We start from the raw sequence: 19,696 nt of genomic DNA, 5'->3' as shown, positions 1-19,696 counted from the left end.
AATTTTTTTGACCTTTCTTTAACTCACTCATGTTTTCAAAACTTCGCTGTGTGTTTGTGTTGGGAAGAGTTACTGTCAGCCAATATTTACTTCCTGATATTCTCACACGACTAGCCAGTCACTGCAAATTGTCAGAACATTGAGCAAACTCCAGAGGATCTCATCAGGTTACACCCAGACGACTTAGGAGAGAATTTAATGCCCTCCCCTGAGGTCGGATTTAGAAGCAGAGAGCATTCAACAAGGTGTGAGGGTGCAGGTTGGGGGCCCTGTTGCTTTGTAACCTCTGGCAATTAATTCTGGGAAGGCTGGTGGATAGTATGCCTGCCTGACTGCCAATTGAGGCCACTAAATAGGTAATGAATGCTTACTTGAGGATCTCATCTCACTTCCTGGGTTTAGCTCAGCTAGCTGGATGGCTGGTTAAGGATGCAGAGCATCATTCGGGTTTAATTCCCATATTGACCGAGGTTATTCACGAAAGCCCTGCTTTCTCAAATTTGTCCCTCGCCTGAGGTGTGGTGATCCTCGGGTAAAATCACCACCAGTCAACTCTCTCTCAAAGGGGTGGGCAGTCTATGATCATCTGGAACAATAGAGACTTTATTCAACCTGCCATGTTTGCTTGCAGACTCTCAGGTGGGGTCCATCATTTAAAGGCACTCAGTACCTAATTGAGGGACCTAGCATTGAGAATAGGCCCTCCTCTTGCTGCTTAAGCACCTTCTACCCATCAAATGATCTGCAATCGACATCTCATCCTCATCAAGCTGCGGCCTGAGTTCCTGGGCAATCCTTGCCCTCTTCCTGGAGGCACTGATGACAGCTACCATCACTCTACCTGGCGCTGCCTATGATGAGCGGCTGCAAACATCTCAATGGTCAACAGTTTTTGGGAGATGGGATCTCGGCCTATGGGATGCTGGATCCTGAGGAAGGACAACCGCTGACCACTTAAGTGCCTGAGACGACAATGGGCATTCATTGGTTCTCCAGCCAGTGGGTGGGAACCTGTTCACCTGCATTAAATTCTGTCCATACAGGGCCTGAGATGCTGAGTTCCCAGTGTGGAACATTGCCCACCAGGATTAGCCAGTCAAAGAATCAAAGGCATGACCCAGCTGCAGGCCATGCTACCTGTGCTTCTTGCAAGTGTAGCTTGTGTAGTTTACAGAATCACATCAAGAGCCTCACTAAACACAACTTAATAACAGTGGTAACAAGTTAAGTCAAAGCTCAGGAGAAGTCAAGGAATCAAGGCTATTCTAAAAGGATTAAATTAGGAGGACTGATTGCAGCTAGGATTGTATTACTTTGTGTATAGAAGATCAAGAGACAATAACCCCTTTCCAAGGTGCAGTATCCAGAAATGCATGCACTAAATGGTATTTAACTAGGTTGTTATGGGCTGGATCAAATTAGATGGATTGGCCGTTAGTATCTAAAGATGAGTCGGTTAGGTGGATTAGTTATGGTAAATGCATGGGGTTATGGGGGTAGGCAGGGGGATGGGCCTGGATAAGATGCACTTTTGGAGATTGGTGCAGACTCGCTGGGCAGAATGGCTTCCTTCTGCACTGTATTGAATCCAATGTTCTATGGGAATTAGCCTTAACTAGTGGAAGCAAGTGTTCCTTGATGGGACTCCCTAATGTCTGGGGTGGCTCAAATCTTCCACCTTCTGATTCAGAGGCAGAAATGTTACCACTAAACCAAAGGTTATTCTGCCATACTGAGGTACAATGTACTATCTTGCTGCCTCCTCATGCCCTCTTTGAATTATCAGATTGGAGTGACTTAGTGACCATTTACCTTTTGAGCAGTAACTAAGTATATTCCCAGCTATTCCATCACCATTGCTGGTAAACGATGAACAATGACTACTTTCAGTATATTTACAATCTGTACAAGCTGGGATAACGATGCTTTAACCTTGGGTGGCAACATCAAATTTAACCCTCCTTCCTGCCCAAAACATAAATCTTTATTACCTGCCCAAAGCTGAATGCTGCAGAGAAGTCAGATAAGTTAGATGCTTCACCATCCTGGTCTTACGTCAGCAGTTTGCACGTGGAAGTTCTACAAAGGAAAAGGTCAGAAGAGAAATAGCTCAAAGTTTGGGATTTTGTTCTATTCTTTATATGTATCCAGCTGATTTTTTAAAAATTTATTTCTTGGGATAGAGTGATCTCTCAGCCTAGTTTCCCTTGGGAGTTGGTGATGGGCTGCCTTTTTCAATGACTGCGATCTGTATAGTGAAAGTTTTCACACAGTGCTATTAGTTAGGGAATCTGACTCAGTGAAACTAAACAGTGATGTTTCCAAGACAGGACAGTGTGTAACTCTGAAGGGAACTCACTGGAGATGGAGATGACCACATGCATCTTCTGCCCTAGTCCTTCTGGGTGCCCTAGTCCTTCTGGGTGCCCTAGTCCTTCAGGGTGGCAGAGGATGCAGGTTTGGTGGCTGCTGCCAAAAAATCTGCCTGATTCCACTCTGCAAAGTATTGTGGTTTTCCTCCATATGGGTGTGATGTGGAGTTGCCGACGCTGGACTGGTGTAGGCAGAGTAAGTAGTCTCACAACACTAAGTTAAAGTCCAACAGGTTTATTTGATAGCACGAGCTTTCGGAGCGCTGCTCCTTCATCAAGTGAGTGCAGGATTTGTTTCACAAACAGGACATATATAGACAGAAACTCAATTACAAGATAATGGTTGGAATGTGAGTCTTAACAGGTAATCAAGTCTTTATAGGCACAGACATTGCAAGTGGAGAAAGAGTTAAGCACAGGGTTAAGGAGGTGTGAATTGTCTCAAGCCAGGACAGTTGGAAGGATTTTGCAAGCCCAGGCAAGTCATGGGGGTTACAGCTAGTGTGACATGAGCCCAAGATTCCGGTTGAGGCCATCCTCATGTGTGCGGAACTTGGCTATTAGTTTCTGCTCAGCAATCCTGCGTTGTCGTGAGTCTTGAAGGCTGCCTTGGAGAATGCTTACCCGAAGACCAGGGGCTGAATGCCCTTGACGGCTGAAGTGTTTCCCAACAGGAAGTTATTATTCCTGCCTGGTAATTGTCGAGTGGTGCCCATTCACCCATTGTCATAGCATCTGCACGGTCTCGTAAATGTACCATACCTCGGGACATCCTTTCCTGCAGAGTATCAGGAAGACAATGTTGGCCAAGTTTACGTAACATGTACCTGGTGCGTGGTGTTCTCACATGAGATGATGGCATCCGTGTCAATGATCCAGCACGCCTTGCAGAGGTTGTGGCAGGATTGTGTCGTGTCATGGTCACTGTTCTCCTGAAGATTGGGTAGCTTGCTGCATACAATAGTCTGTTTGAGGTTGCATGGTTGTTTGAAGGCAAGTAGTGCGGGTAAGGGGACGGCAGGTAGTGGGGGTATGGGGACGGAGATGTTTGTCTTCATTGATGACATGTTGAAGGCTCCGGAGAAGATGTTGTAGCTTCTCTTCTCTGGGGAAGTACTGGACGATGAAGGATACTCTGTCCACCGAGTCGTGTGTTTGTCTTCTGAGGAGGCCATTGCCGTTTTTCACTGTGGTGCGTCGGAACTGTCAATCGATTAGTCGAGTGCTATATCCTGTTCTAACGATGGTGTCTTTCAGTCTCTGTAGATGTTTATTGTAATCCTCCTCTCTGAGCAGATCCTGTGTATACAGAGGACTTGTCCGTATACTTGTTGATGTCAGCAAATAGTTGTTTCAGTGATTGTTCCCCATGAGTCCAAACAAGTTCTATCCCACCATCAGACTCACCATGGACTACTCTCCAGAATCAGTTTCATTCTTGGACACATGCATCTGCATTAAGGATGGTCACTTAAGCACTTCACTGTACTGCAAGTCCACGGATAACCTCACGATTCTTCACTTCTCCAGCTTCCACCCTTAACACGTTAACGAAGTCATCCCCTACAGACAAGCCCTCCGTACACACATGATCTGCTCAGTTGAGGAGGATTGCAATAGACAGCTACAGACGCTAAAAGACACCCTCATAAGTACAGGATATGGCGCTTGGCTAATTGATCAACAGTTCCAATGTGCCACAGTGAAAACCACACCGATCTCCTCAGAACACAAACACAGGACGTGGTGGACAGTGTACCCTTCATCGGCCAGTACTTCCCTAGAGTAGAGAAGGTACAACATCTTCTCCGGAGCCTTCAACATGTCATCAATGAAGATGAACATCTCATCAAGGCCATCCCCACACCCTCACTACTTGCCTTTAAACAACCGCACAACTTCAAACAGACAATGGTACGCAACAAACTTCAGGGGAACAGTGACCATGACACAACAAATACTGCCACAGCAACCTCTGCAAAACATGCCAGATCATTGACACGGATGCCATCATCTCACGTGAGATCACCATCCACCAGGTACATACTCTTGCGACTCAGCCAACATTGTCTACCTGATACAATGCAGGAAAGGATGTCCCGAAACGTGGTACATTGGCAAGTCCATGCAGATGCTATGACAATGGATGAATAGACACGGTTCAATAATCACCAGGCAGGAGTGTTCCCTTCCTGTCGGGGAACACTTAAGGAGTCAAAGACATTCAGCATCTGATCTTCAGGTAAGCATTCTCCAAGGCAGCCTTCAAGACACATGACGACGCACAATTGCTGAACAGAAACTGATAGCCAAGTTCCGCACACATGAGGACGGCCTCAACTGGGATCTTGGGTTCATGTCATACTATCTGTAACACCCCCATGACTTGCCTGGGCTTGCAAAATCTCACTAACTGTCCTGGCTTGAGACGATTCACACCTCTTTAACCTATGCTTAACCCTCTCTCCACTCACATTGTCTGCACCTGTAAAGACTTGATTATCTGTTCAGACTCGCATTCCAACCCATTATCTTGTAATTGAGTTTGTGTCTATATATACCACGTTTGTGAAACAAATCCTGCACAGATCTGGTGAAGGAGCAGCACTCCAAAAGCTCATGCTACCAAGTAAACCTGTTGGACTTTAACTTGGTGTTGTGAGACTATTTACTGTCCATATAGGGATGAAAGTAAAGATATGAAATAACCCTGTTTCAACAGAATGGGTCAGTTCTGTCTGGCCTGCTTACCTTGTTAACTTATTAACTCATGACCATTAATGACAAAAGGACTATATAGAGAAATGTGAGCCGCAGAAGGGGTGGAGAAGAGAGGACCTCAGAAAGTCATAGAGCTTTACAGCATGGAAATAGGCCCTTCAGCCCAACTTGTCCATGCCACCCTTTTTTTAAACCTCTAAGCTAATCCCAATTGCCCGCATTTGGCCCATATCCCTCTATACCCATCTTACCCATATGACTGTCCAAATGCTTTTTAAAAAATAAAATTGTACCCGCCTCTACTACTACCTCTGGCAGCTTGTTCCAGACACTCACCACCCTCTGTGTGAAAAAATTGCCCCTTTGGACACTTTTGTATCTCTCCCCCCTCACCTGAAACCTATGCCCTCTAGTTTTAGATGCCTCTACCTTTGGGAAAAGATATTGACTGTCAAGCTGATTTGTCCCTGTCATTTTATAGACCTCTATAAGATCACCCCTCAGCCTCCTACGCTCCAGAGAAAAAAGTCCCAGTCTATCCAACCTCTCCTTATAACTCAAACCATCAAGTCCGGGCAGCATCCTAGTAAATCTTGGCTGCACTCTTTCTAGTTTAATAATATCTTTTCTATAATGGGGTGACCAGAACTGTACACAGTATTCCAAGTGTGACCTTTTCAATGTCTTGTGCAACTTCAACAAAACATCCCAACTCCGGTATTCAGTGTTCTGATTGATGAAACCAAGTAAAGCTGAGGAGAAGTGGTATAAAAAAATGGAAACTGATTGTGACAGTGGAGAAAGTATAGCAATGAAAGGAGAGTGCAAAGGTACAAAGGAGTCTGTGTAATGAATGCTCCTTGAGCAGCAGTATCAGGGGAAAAGCAGAATTTTTCTTTATGAGACAGGAAAGAAGGGGCAAGTGGAGGTCACATCAGTGCATACTGTTCTCACACACTTCCTAATAGGAATGTAAACAATGTGAAGGTTATAAAATCCCTACAGTGCAGAGGAGGTCATACAGCTTATCAAGTCTGCACTATCTCCATGACCCCTGCACATCTTTGGACACCAATAATTTATCACGGCCAATCCACCTAATCTACACATCTTTCGGCTGTGGAAGGAAACTGTTGCACCCGGAGGAAACACACACAGACACTGGGCAAATATGCAAGCTCAGACAGTTATTCAAGACTAGAATTGAAACCAGGCCCCTGGAGCTTTAAGGCAGCAAGTGCTAACTATTGTGCCACTGTGTCACTCTGTGCAACCTTTAGTGAATTAGGTATCAGGCTGTTGTGCAAATGAGCTCCTGGCTACATCTCTTCAACTCTCTTAGATGCATACATTTGAGCTCCTGATTTTGAATAGCTAGTTACTATATAGCCGAACGCATGGGGTTGGATAGATACTGGATATCTGGGTTATCACACTCCCTTTCATTGTTGGGGCATTTAAGTGGACATTAGTTTCCAATACATCTAATATCAAAAGCAGCACTTGAAAATTGTTGAAATGTTCAGCACCAACAAGATGGCAATTTTAGCCAAACCTGCGAACTGGCAGACTAAGCTATCAACTGTAATGCTGCCTACCTTATTCTCTGTTGAAATAATATTGGCTGACTGTAAAAGCACCATCACCCCATTCTGCCTGTCAAGTTAGGTTAGGAATCTATGTGGGGTTGGGGAGTTGAGAAACAGAATCTTAGGGTATCCAAAATAAATTAAATTATTTTGTTTAGCTTGAGTGCAACAACAGCAACATCTCACCCTGTGAAACAATAAAATGTCCCAAAGTATCTTACAGATACATAATCAGCCTGAATCTGACATTGAGTCACACAACGGAAATTGTCAGTGTTCACCATTGATTCTCCTCTAACACTGACAGCAGCTTCTGATTGGTACACATTGTGCAATTAAACACAGAAATCCAGTAGTGGCTGTCAGTCATTTAATATTTCTGCATGGGGCAAGCTGTTGGAGTTCCTCAGGTCGGCAATCAATTAGAAATCGCTGAACTGATGAAAACTTTCCCTTTCACTCCATTAGTCTTGCCATAAAAACCCATGAGAAAGTTGTGCCTTGTTAACCGAGGTGCATCTGATCTTTCAACAGTGTCTTAAATCCATAGTTACTGCTGAACACTTCCAATGGCCCAAAAAAAATTATTTTTGTGAAATGAGAAATTTCTCCATTCGAAGAAAAAACGTTCCTCATATTTTAATTATTATTTTAAAAGGCTTATCATATCTCAACCCTTACCTTAATGCCATGTGTATATTGCAAACTTTATTTCACGCTCTGTAAAATGATATTGAAATATGAAGGATAATCAGTGCTTTAACTTCCTTGTTTGCTGTCTGTGAGAATACTTCAATGTGATTGATTGCTTAACTTACCTGATAAAATCACTGTGACTGGAGGCCTGGAAATTCCTTTGATTTAGTGCTGGATCAAACTGACCTTGGGAAAGGGGAAATCCACCCTACAGAGATCATTAGATCTTCCATAAACATAGCACCAGCTGCGGGAATGAGTCTGGGTCTTAGAAAATGAGTGTGAGCATATGTAAATACATATGTGTGTGATTTTGACTGTGAGCGCGAGTCTGTGATAAATGCATGACTTTTTGGGCAGGATGTGCGTTATTGTTGGGATTCCAAAATTGGGTCAAAATGAGAGTCAAGAATTGACTAATTATTGCGGTTAGACTCACTGTCCAATTAAGGGTGGAATGAGGGCTCCTGAAGCTGGAAGGTCAGTCGGAATCATCATACAGCTACAACATTTACACGACGCAGTGGAAAATTGAGCACAAAAAGCATGACAAACGCAATCCAGTCAATTACTCTTGTAGCCCCTTCTTGATCATTCACAAAGTGATGCAAGCTGCCCTCAACAGTGCCATCTAGTGATGTTTACTCACTTGTTCACTGATGCAGAGTTTGGATGGAGCCAGGGCCACTCAGCTCCTGAGCTTATTTGAGCCTTGCACAAAGGAAGTTGGTTGCTGTTGTTGAAAGCCAATCATCTAATTTCCAAGACATCACTGAAGGGAATGGTGTTCAATCATCCACCAACCTACCAACCATCTTCAGCTGCTTCATCAATAACATCCCCTTCCACCAAAAGCTCCAAAATGGGGATGTTCATGGATGACTGAACAATGTTCAGCACTGTACGCGACTCCTCAGATTCTGAAACAGTCTGTGTCCAAATGCAACAAGACCTGGACAATATTCAGGCTTTGACTGGTAAGTAGTAAGTAACATTCAAGCCACGCAAGTGCCAGGCAATAAGCATCTCCAATAAAAAAAATTGAACCATCTTCCTTTGAAATTCAATGTAATTACCTTTGCTGAATCACCCATTGTCGATCTGTGTCTTACCATTGACCAGAAACTGAGCAGGACTAGCCATATAAATGCAATGACTACAGGAGTGGAGAATCCTATGGTGAGAAACTCAGCCTTTGATATCTCAAAGTCTGTCCATCGTTTACAAGGCTCAAGTCAGGAATGTGATGATCACTTGCCTGGATGAATGAGGCCACAATAACACTCAACACTATCCAAGAAAGAAGCAGCCTGCTTGATTGGCACACGCCATTCGCCACATTCAACATTCATTCCCTCTGTCAACGACGTACAATATATCATCTTTTACAAGATGCACTTCACGAACTGACTCAAGACTCCTTCACCAGCAGCTTCCAAACCTGCAAACTCTACCACGTATAAGGACAAGGGCTGAAGGTGCATAGGAACACCACCACCTGCAAGCTGTCCTCGAAGACATACGCCCAATCCTGACTTGGAAATATATCACCATTCCATCACTGTCAGTGTGTTAAAATCTTGGAACTCCCTCCCTAACAGTACTGTGGGTGTATCTACACCAAATAGATTATAGCAGTTCAAAAAGGCAGCTCACTACCACTTCCTTGAGGGCAATTAGAGATGAGCAACAAATGTTGGCCTAACCAGTGACTTCCACATCCCACAAATTAATGAAAAAGAAACAGCGGTAACCTGCTGTTTAGATAAGAGAGAGAGAGACTCAAAATGAAGGTGTCGACTCTGCTACTTTTTAAACTTTTCAATTTAAAAAAGGAATCAGCAGATGGGCACCATTGCAGAAGGAAAATGGAGGGAAAACGCCACAACAGGACAGCCTACCACGCTAGGCCTGGCAGGAATATTGGTTCCACAGCCTGCCAGTGGGAAGTTGCCCAAGGGCAAATGGCTTGTTCTCAAACCAAAGAAGACCTGTAAACTGACTGCCAATCAATCTCTGATAATTTGCCTAGATAGTCATTAACTCCACTCAGTTGATAAAGTTCCGCTTTCAGGCATGTAACCCTTCTGCCACAGATCCCTCTTCCTAGAATATTGTCCTCAAGCCACCACACTTGCAGGCAATGCAAATTTCCATGCCAACCCATGGCTGCACTTGAGTCAAAATTGCATCCTAAGAGTTTCGATTTGTCCAATCCTTGGGGATGGACCAGGAGGCTGTGGAGCCTGTGAAATGGTGAGGATTGGCATATTTATCTTTCCTGCCATTGTGCTGCCTTGCCAGGAGCTGGGAAGGTGCCAGATCTCCCACCTAGATCCCAAAGCAATTTGGAAGTAGCCAATCAAAGGCCTGTTCCTTCCTCTGCTGGCGTTTAACTAGTGGCAGGAATGGGACCTTCCACCAGGTGGTTAGACAGCCAGGTAAACCTTACCAACCTCACGGAGGAGTTCCAGTGTGGGCAGGGGGCAGTCAGGCATCTGCCAGCACCCCCAGACTCCATGGATTAAATTGTGAGGGAGCATGCTCATTGCTGTGGCATCCTCCTCCTCTAGCTGAGTCCTGACAATGGCTACCTCTCCTGGTGAGGCTGCTGAGATGGTAGCCTTCTCATGGGCCAATAGTTTCCAGGAGTGGTCTGATGTCCTTAATTGGGGAAGCAATCCCAGAGACCGTCAGTTAACTTCCAACATGATGCTGCCCTGCCCTGCTGTTAAGGAACTGGGGTCAGCCCAATGCTCTTGGATGGGTTGTCAATCATCATGCGTATGTGTGCGTGTGCGCTTGTGTGACTGTGGGCAGAATTGTCGGATTCCCCCGAAGTTAGGAACAAAGGCCAGGGGGACCCAAAAATACAAAGGACTGGTTAATTGATTTGCATGCAGTGACACAAAGGCCTCCAGCCCCTCCCAGTCTGCCTGGATGGTGGGGAGGGGGTAGCTTTAGGCCAACCTATAGATGTTCTTCACAATCCACAGTGGAGGCTGATTGCATTTTCTATTAATTTTAGGCTTTCAAATAAGTTGTTGAGAGGGGCCCTACATGAAAAAGTACTCTGTCAGTTACCCTTTCTTGCAATGAGCAGTTCCCCTGAAAGTGGGAAAGCTTCTGATTAGCCTGTCATCTTTCAAAGCCCACCTGCTGCCCTTAATTGGACAGTAAACCTGGCTCCATGCCAACTGAGAGGGTCTAATCCCAAAATGTTATTGTTTATACCCAGGGCTGTGCTCAGGATCCAGAAACAATCCTGTGAATGTGATTTTGAATGGGTTGATTTTGATTAGGCATGATATTTATTAGGCGTGATTTTGATCAGGTGTGATTTTGAGTGGGTGTGATTTTGATTGAGGTGATTTTGAGTGGGGGTGATTCTGAATGGGTACAATTTTGAGTGGGCGTGATTTTGAAAGGGTGTGATTTTGGTTAGCTGCTATTTTGAATGGATGTGATTTTGGATTAGCTGTGATTTTGAGCAGTTGTGATTTTGAGTGGGTGTGATTTTGAACAGTGTGATTTTGTTTAGCTGTGATTTTGAATGTCTGTATAAGTAAGCATTGGTCTAATTTTGATTATGTGTAAATACATGAGTGCGTATTAGTGACAGGGTAAATAAAAGCCTGTTTCTATGACCTCCCATTCTGGATGTTGCACAAATGTAACTAACACTGGGACATTAACTGCCTCCCTTTTTTAATCTAATCTGGTTTTGTCCATACATGTCCTTTAGGTAGTTACCATGTGTTCACATGAATTAAATTTAACTGCAAAATTTGGTTTTTCATGCTTTTTAAATAATTCCAAACAGAATTTTGTTCAGAGTACCTGTTAAATACATTGCTTCAAAGTCTGTGTTTTATTTTATATAATTACACAAATACATCATTATGTGCCTGATAATGTACAAAGTCTTTTAGAGTGTTTTAAGTTCTCCTTAATTATGATTGTAATATGCTTTCTCCTTTTTTTCTCTTTTTGTTTTGTTTATTTCTTTCAATGCTGTCTTGCTTTTTGCACTATGATTGCATGCTGGTGTCACCCTTCATGATGATGTCACATGGCTTATTGCTGTGATACCTGCCACGCCTGCAATCCACACCACACGCTGCCATGGTTACCATAACGCTACACCCTTCCTGTTTGTCGCTTCCATGGTGTCCCCTACTGAAAGTACCCATGATGCACGGCGCTACGCCCACCACTGTGTCCGCAACAACACCTGCTACCAACGCTCCCTTCGCAGCAACAGCAACAGCCAATCAGGTTTGGCTCTTTAAATAGCTTTTATTTGACATTTCTTGTTCCAAGTGAGCTGTTGCTTTAAAATCAGATTTCAAAGTCTTTCTGTTTGCTAAATTTAAGTCAAGGAAAATTGTTTTAAGACAAGTATTCTTCAGTCACGACATCAGTGTGTGTTATGATTTGGATGTAGCTATGCATAATGTTAGTGACATTACTTTTTTTTCCCTTTTAAAATTGTCAGTTAATTCATTCACTGCACACACTTTTATGTAAATGTCAATGCTAGGATGTGTGTTAGTATAGAGGATAAGTTCATCTTTAAAAGTCACATTTTAATCTGAAATCTTTTCCACTGTAGATGCCCATTTTATCAATAGATGAACTCAGTAGCAGCATGTTTGTTACACAGATGTAGACGTTACGAATAGAACAGTAAGTTTCTTTTAAATACTAATATAAACCAATGAGAATTTGCCCAAGAAGTGAAAGATTGTTCTTAAACTTATTCTGTCTCTCTGGTGAAACCAAAATGTTTAATATAAGTGATGTTAGTGATGCATGTTCATGTTGTAATGCATTTAATAAGAAAAGTCATTCATTATCAGACTAACTCTTCAGTCATTTATACAAGCATGTTTTTGAACTTGGAATTTGGGATGTTAGCCAAATACATGTACAGTTTATATTTTTAATTGGCTGATATCCTAGTAATATTACAAAATGTGGATTATATTGTTGTGATCTGGATTGCTTTGAAATGTTTTATTGTATTTGTGGCTCTTGTGCTTTAGGCACACACTTGTTGTACCTTCAGGTGTGGCATTGCTACTGAAAAAGGTTAGATACCAATGTTAGGAACTTAAGTGCCAAGACAGGACAAAAGATTTGTTCTAAGTAAACCGGCCCCACAATTCCTCTTTATCCTGTTTTAATACAGCTAATGTCAGATTTAAAATAGCATTGAGTAGGTTTAAATGTCTCACCACAGGCCGCAACTCTACCCCCTGACTTGATGACAAGTGAAGTTTGTATTGCTCCACGTCCAAGCAAGGAAGTAAAACAACTGTAATGTAGGTGGACTCATGCTAGCAAATGAAACAGTCATAACTTGATATAAATATAAATAAAGAACAAACATACAAGCAATCAATGGAAATATAGTGGGTGCTTGAGCAGTGTTTTACCCAAGCACCAATTTGAAAATCAATCCTATTTTGCAGTGAGATTGGATTCACACTTGCAGCTCTGCCAATGCCCACTGCTCCCACATTCTGTCATTGTTTCATCCTCTATTGTCCTCCATGTTAACCTGATGCTGTAATCTTCTTGTTTCCTTAATATTCACCTACCCAGCACATGTATTTTAGCATTTGTGCAGCCAGGAGAAAAGTTTACTTGATTTGGAAGTTAGTTAGGCTACTATTGAAATGATCACTGAAAGCAAGCATATATTTGCAACAAGCAGTTAAGAAGGCAGATATTATGTTGACCTTCATTGCAAGAGGATTTGAACACAGAGACCAGGATACCTCACTGTTGGACAGGGTCTTGGTGAGACCATGTCTGGGAGTTTTGTGTACATAGGATATGCTTATCATCAAGGGAGTGCAGTGAAGGCTCGCCAGACTGATTCCTGGGATGGCAGGTTTGTTCTATGAGGAGAGATTGGGTCAACTGGGACTGTATTCACTGGAGTTTGGAAGAATGAGAGAGGATCTCATTGAAACATATGAAATTCTAACATGGCTGGACAGACTGGATGTTGGGATGTAGGGTTATGAGACATCTTACTTTGTTTACCCAGTCCAACACCAGCATCTCCACATCGTGGGTGTCTAAAACAAGGATTCAGTCTCAGGATATGGGTAGGGCACTGAGGACTGAGATGAGGAGAAATGTCTTCACTCAGAAGACAGTGAATCTGTGGAATTCTGTACTACAGAAGGCTGTAGAGGCAGAGTGACTGAATATATTTAAAAAGAAAATGGGTAAATTTCTAGACTCTAAAGGTCTCAAGGGCTATTGGGAGAGCACTGGAGTATAGTGTTGAGATAGAGGATCAACCATGATCATGTTGAATGTGGAGTAGGCTCGAACAACCTATTCCGGCACATAGTTTCTAGCTTTCTCTCAGTTAAAGAAACAAAATGCCGATATTTTAAAGGGTCACTGCTGATCTATGTTATAATCAATAAACCCACACTTGCAGTCATTGATGTAGGAAACATTGTAGCTGGTCTGTGTACAGCAAGGACCCACAAACTACAGTACTATAGCAACCAGATAATCTATTTTAATAAAGTTAGTTGAGCATTAAATATTGGCCAGAACACTGGGAGAGCTCCACTGATCTTCAGTGTTGCTTTGGGATCTTTTACACCCAAGAAGTCAGATGTGGCTTCAGTTCAATATCTCATCCAAAAGATAGCACCTCTGACAATGCAGAACTCCCCCAGCATTGCACTGTAAGTATGATCTTAAATTATGCTTGCAAATGCTTGGAGTTGGGCTTAATTTACATTCACACCCAGATTTGGGCAGGAGAGAGTGACCACTGAGCAAATTTTCACATTGCCATTATGCCAATTTATTAGTTCCCCTTAACTAGTGGCAAATGTAGTGTAACCATACAGGATTAGTGGCTAGGAAGACTTGGTGGCAATACTTGGCACTAGAAGATGTACTCCTGTAATTGCAGTGCACTGGTGTTTTGCAAGGTGCTATCAAGCCTTGGACATTTTGGCACTTCTGGCTGATGCTATGATGACATTGTTATGGTGGTAAATAAGCAGTGGGAAGCAATGAAAGAAACAATTCAAAATAATCAACAAAAATACATCCCATTAAAAACAAAAAACTCAGCAAGAAACATACATTCCTGGATTACTAGGGAATTTAAAGATAGTATTTGATTAGAAGAAGAGGTTGCAAGAAATAGTGGTAAACTGGAGGATGGGTGGTGTTTGGAAACAGACAACAAGTGACCAAAAAGTTGATAAAAGAGGAAAAGTTGAATATCAGAGTAAGCCAGATAGAAATATGAAAACGGATTGTAAAAGCTTTTATAAGTATGTTAAAAGGAAGAGAGTAGCTAAAATAAATGTTGGTACCATAGAGGCAGGGAAAGGAGAAATGATCATGAAGAATGAGAAAATGACAGAAATATTGAACAAATATTTCGTGTCTGTTTTTACAGTAGAAAACACTAATTACATTGTAGAAATAGAGGCTAATAAGGAAGTATTAAGAGTGAGGAAGCTAAGGTACTTAATAACAGCAGAAAAATTATTAGAAAAACGCAATATATAAAATCCCCAAAATTACCAAATGCTGATGTCCTATGTCCCATGATTCTAAAACAAAAGATAGCTGCAGGGGTAATAGTTGCATTGTAATGTTTTTCCCAAATGTCCTAAATTTTGCAGTAGTCCAAGCAGGTTGGAAGTTAGCACATGTAACATTGCTATTTGAGAAAGGAGGGGCAGAGAAAATAGGTCAGTTAACCTGACATCAGTTGTTAGGAAAATACTGGAATCTCTTAAGGATGTCTTAATTTAGAAATCTGCTCAGATAATGTCAACATGGCGTTACAAAAGGAAAATCATATTTGACAAATGTCTTATTGTTTTTAGAGAATGTAACTTTTTGAAAATTCGTGTTTGGGTTGTGGGCGTCACTGATTGTACCAACATTTATTGCCCATCTGTAACTGCCCTCCATTTTAGAGGGCATTTGAGAGTCAACCACTTTGCTGTGTGCAGTGGATCAGCAGATCTCCTTCCTCTGAAGGACATTAGTGAACTAGATTTTTTTTAGGACATGATCATAATCTTTAATTGCAGACTTTTACAGAATTCTAGATCTTGCCCTGGATTTCTGGATTGCTAGTCCAGTGACAATACCACTAGGTCATACCTCCCCTCAATGATCAGGATTGATAAAGTGGCAGATGCGGATGATGTAGAAAAGTGTGAGGTCAACCACTTTGGTCATAAGAATAGACAAACAGAACATGTTTTTAACAAACATGAGACTTATAAATGTTGATGATCAAAGTACCTGAGTGTACTGGTATAATACACACAGAAAATTAGCAAGTAGGGATAGCAAGAAGTTAAGAAGACAAATGGCGTCTTGCCCTTTATTGCAAAGAAATTGGAGTACAAAAATAAATAAGATTTATTACAACTGTACAGGACTTTGTGACACCATACCTGGAGTAATTTGTGCAATTTTGATTTCCATATAGAAGAGGATATATTTGTATTGGAAGTGCTACAATGAAGGTTCAATAGATTCCTGAGATCAGAGGATTATCCTTTGATGGGAGGTTGAGTAAATTGGGCCTGTCTGGCCATGCCCCTATCCCCTGGGGGCTCTACTTACCTTAGTGCCCCCACAGGGAAACAAAAGACAAGTAGGGGTTTTTCTTTTAAAAAAATCTGTTGAGACCACCAACATGCGGGTTGAGTGAGGGGGATAATTTGGTGAGGGGACTAGTTAATTACATTCAGATTTATTAAAATTTATTAAAATCAGGTTCTCACCCATTATGGGTGTAATTCTGATTACATCATCTGCAAAGGCCAATAAAAATAAACACGGTCAAGCTGGAGTGAACCGTGCTTTTCGAATCTCATGGGATTTTGAACCCACTACACTGATACCTTGCACGGAGAGTGCGGGATCAAACTCCACCCCTTCCAACTGCTTTAGTATAATAAAAATCCCAAAGTGCTTCACAGGCTTGTCATCAAACAAAGTTTGACACTGAACCACTTAAAGAGATATTAGTACAACGGGTCAAAGAGACAGATTTTATGGACTGTTCGAAATGATGAAAGAAAAGACACAAGGTTTTGAGAGGACATCCCAGAACTAAAGGCCATGGCAATTATTGTGCGATGATCAAGAGGCCAGGTTTAGAGGAGTGCAGGTATCTCCGAGGTATCTAGGGGGTTGGAGGAAGTTAGGGAGGAGCAAGGTCCATGGAGGAATTTGAAAGTCAAGCAGAAGAATTTTAATACTGAGGCATTGCTTAACTAGGAGCTAAAGGTAGATGGGTGAACGGCATGTGGCATGAGTCAGGACATGGGCAGCAGAGATTCGGATGACCTCAAGTTTATGAAGAATAAAATTTGGGAGGCTGACCAGAAGTCCATCAGAATCGTCAAATCAGGAAATAACAAAGGTATAGATAAGGTTTTCAGTATCAGGAGGGCTAAAGAGGAGGCACTGGGAGGTGCAATGTTCTTGAAGTAGAAATACACGGACTTATTAATGGCACGGTCATGTAGATAAAAGCTCATCTTCTGGAGTCAATTATGATTTCAGAGATATTCAGAAATATGCAGAAAATTTCAGGCAAATTTGAGAAAATAGCCAAAGCTCATTGAAGACAGCAGAGAACAGATACTTACCAGGGAATTGTTAGTAAAGGTTTAAATTAGAAATTAACTTGGGGTTAGGGCTAAATTACATTCGCCATTTGAAGCAGGAAAACTCAAATGATGGGACAGGCAAAAGGCAAAGAGAGAGAAGGCAAAGGATGAGGGCCAATGGTAATGATGCTCCATAAGGAGCTTTTTGGGGAGCTGAAGAGCCATATGCAGATCCGGGATGAGGAGCAGCCTAGACACAGAACAAACAAATAAGGAGAAAATATTTCCAATGTCTCATCGGACAATAAACAGAAGGCACAGGATGAGGGAGTTTGGATAAAGATTTCAAGGTAACATGGGGATAAACCTTTTTATGTGCTTGATTGTGTGGTAGGGACAGATTCCATTGTAACCTTCTATCGGGAATTAGATAAATACTTGAAGAAGAAAGAATCACAGGGAAATGGGTAAAGAGTGGATAACTGAAATAACTGGATAATTGTTTGAAAGAGATAGGACATACATGATGGACCCGATACCCTCCCTCTATGCTGTGACTATTGTATATGAGGATTTTCCGCTCCTATTTTTATCAGCCAGGATTGGAGTTGGGTGCGGAAAGCCCCAAGAGAGGCCCAAATCGTGTTTCACACTGACTTGATGCCATTTTTCCTAACAGTACATAATGGGAATCCTGATGCACCTACGGCCAGTATGGGAGGTGGGGGCATTGCACCTGCTTCACCAGTGTTACACTGTGGGACCAACGCTTCTCAGTTTTTTTTCTACCAGCTGAACGATACATTGAAGGAAGTAATCTTTGGGGCTGGTGGCTTAAATGCCACATTTCCTGCCCACTGTGATAGAGTCATAGAGATTTACAGCATGGAAACAGGCCCTTCGGCCCAACTTTTTTTAGAAGCTAATCCCAATTGCCCACATTTGGCCTATATCCCCCCTATGCATTTCGTACCCATGTAACTATCTAAATGCTTTTTAAAAGACAAAATTGTACCCACCTCTACTGCTACCTCTGGTAGTTTGTTCCAGACACCCACCACCCTCTGTGTGAAACAGTTGCCCCTCTGGACACTTTTATATCTCTCCCCTCTAACCTTAAACCAAGCCCTCTAGTTTTAGACTCCTTTGGGAAAAGATATTGACTATCTAGCTGATCTGTGCCCCTATTATTTTATAGACCTCTATAAGATCACCCCTCAGCCTCATACGCTCCAGAGGAAAAAGTCCCAGTCATTCCAGCCTCTCTTATAACTCAATCCATCAAGTCTCAGTAGCATCCTAGTAAATCTTTTCTGCACTCTTTCCATTTTAATAATATCCTTTCTATAATATGGTGACCAGAATTGCACACAGTATTATAAGTGTGGCCTTACCAATGCCTTGTACAACTTCAATAAGACATTCCAACCTCTGTATTCAATGTTCTGACCGATGAAACCAAGCAAGCTGAATGCCTTCTTCACCACTCTGTCCACCTGTGACTCCACTTTCAAGGAGTTATGAACATGTACCCCTAGATCTCTTTGTTCTGTAACTCTCCCCAACGCCCTACCATTGACTGAGTAAGTCCTGCCCTGGTTCAGTCTACCAAAATGCATCAGCTCGCATTTGTCTAAACTAAATTCCATCTGCCATTCATCAGCCCACTGGCCCAATTGATAAACATTCCGTTACAATTGGAGATAACCTTCTTCGCTGTCCACTATGCTACCAAGCGTAATGTCATCTGCAAACTTATTAGCCATGGCCTCCTGTATTCTCATACAAATCATTAATATAAATGATAAATAACAGTGGGCGCAGCACTGATGCCTCAGGGACACCACTGGTCACAGGCCTCCAGTTTGAAAAACAATTCTCTACAACCGTCCTCTGGCTTCTGTCAAGAAGCCAATTGTGTATCCATTTAGATACCTCACCCTGGATCTCATGAGATTTAACTTTATGTAACAACCTACCATGCGGTACCTTGTCAAAGTCCTTGCTAAAATCCATGTAGACAACATCAACTGCGCTGCCCTCTTCTACCTTCTTGGTTACCCCTTCAAAAAACTCAATCAAATTTGTGAGATAGGATTTTCCACTCGCAAAGTATGTTTGCAAAGTATGTCGGATGTTTTAGGGAAAATTCCGTCCCATGATTCTATGATATGTAACTGTGCATTACACTTCAAGCTGTCACTCTTAGACTATTAAAGCCACCTAGGAAACTGAACACTTGAGTTATTACCATTAGTCATTAAATTGTCACAAATCTGCTAGTAATCTGATGTCACAAATTCCCTAGTAATTAACCATTGTGAATTCACTAGTACTGTATTTTTCACAATATAATAATTTCTTCTCTAGAAATTGATCTAGAAGTTAAGGTGCGTGTTACACACAGTGACAACTCAAAATGTTTTTTACAGTTGATAAGTGGGTGCCACGGAGAATGGCATCAATCATATTTAACATCTTTTTCTTGCAAAGTTTTGGTTCTCTTTATTAGCCAATACCTTTTATGGGATGATTATTTTGATATTTATTGTCCAGGTATATTAATTTGCATATTATCCCTACTCAATCTTGCCCCTCACTTGTGGTGCGGTGATCCTCGGGTTAAAATCACCATTAGTCATCTCTCCCCCTTCAAATGGGAGGCCAGCCTACAGCCATC

General features: G+C 42.1%; 1 protein-coding gene across 7 annotated transcripts in view; it reads left to right on the top strand.

Moving 5' to 3' along the window:
- The window catches only part of LOC145342114 (muscleblind-like protein 2), a 151,797-nt gene that overhangs the window by 118,364 nt on the left and 13,737 nt on the right, over nucleotides 1-19,696 (top strand). For all 7 annotated transcript variants that reach the window (XM_080187343.1, XM_080187342.1, XM_080187341.1 and 4 more), the window contains 2 exons: nucleotides 11,565-11,656; nucleotides 11,994-12,067. In XM_080187343.1, the coding sequence (XP_080043469.1) occupies nucleotides 11,565-11,656; nucleotides 11,994-12,050 (149 nt within the window). In that variant the 3' untranslated portion in view covers nucleotides 12,051-12,067. The remainder of the gene's footprint in view (nucleotides 1-11,564; nucleotides 11,657-11,993; nucleotides 12,068-19,696) is intronic.

The sequence above is a fragment of the Carcharhinus amblyrhynchos genome, chromosome 4 (genome assembly GCF_965287045.1).
Source record: "Carcharhinus amblyrhynchos chromosome 4, sCarAmb.v2.hapA, whole genome shotgun sequence".
NCBI classification, from domain to species: Eukaryota; Metazoa; Chordata; class Chondrichthyes; order Carcharhiniformes; family Carcharhinidae; genus Carcharhinus; species Carcharhinus amblyrhynchos.
Note: the sequence above shows the minus strand (reverse complement) of the source record. Positions and strands in the feature narration are given on the sequence as shown.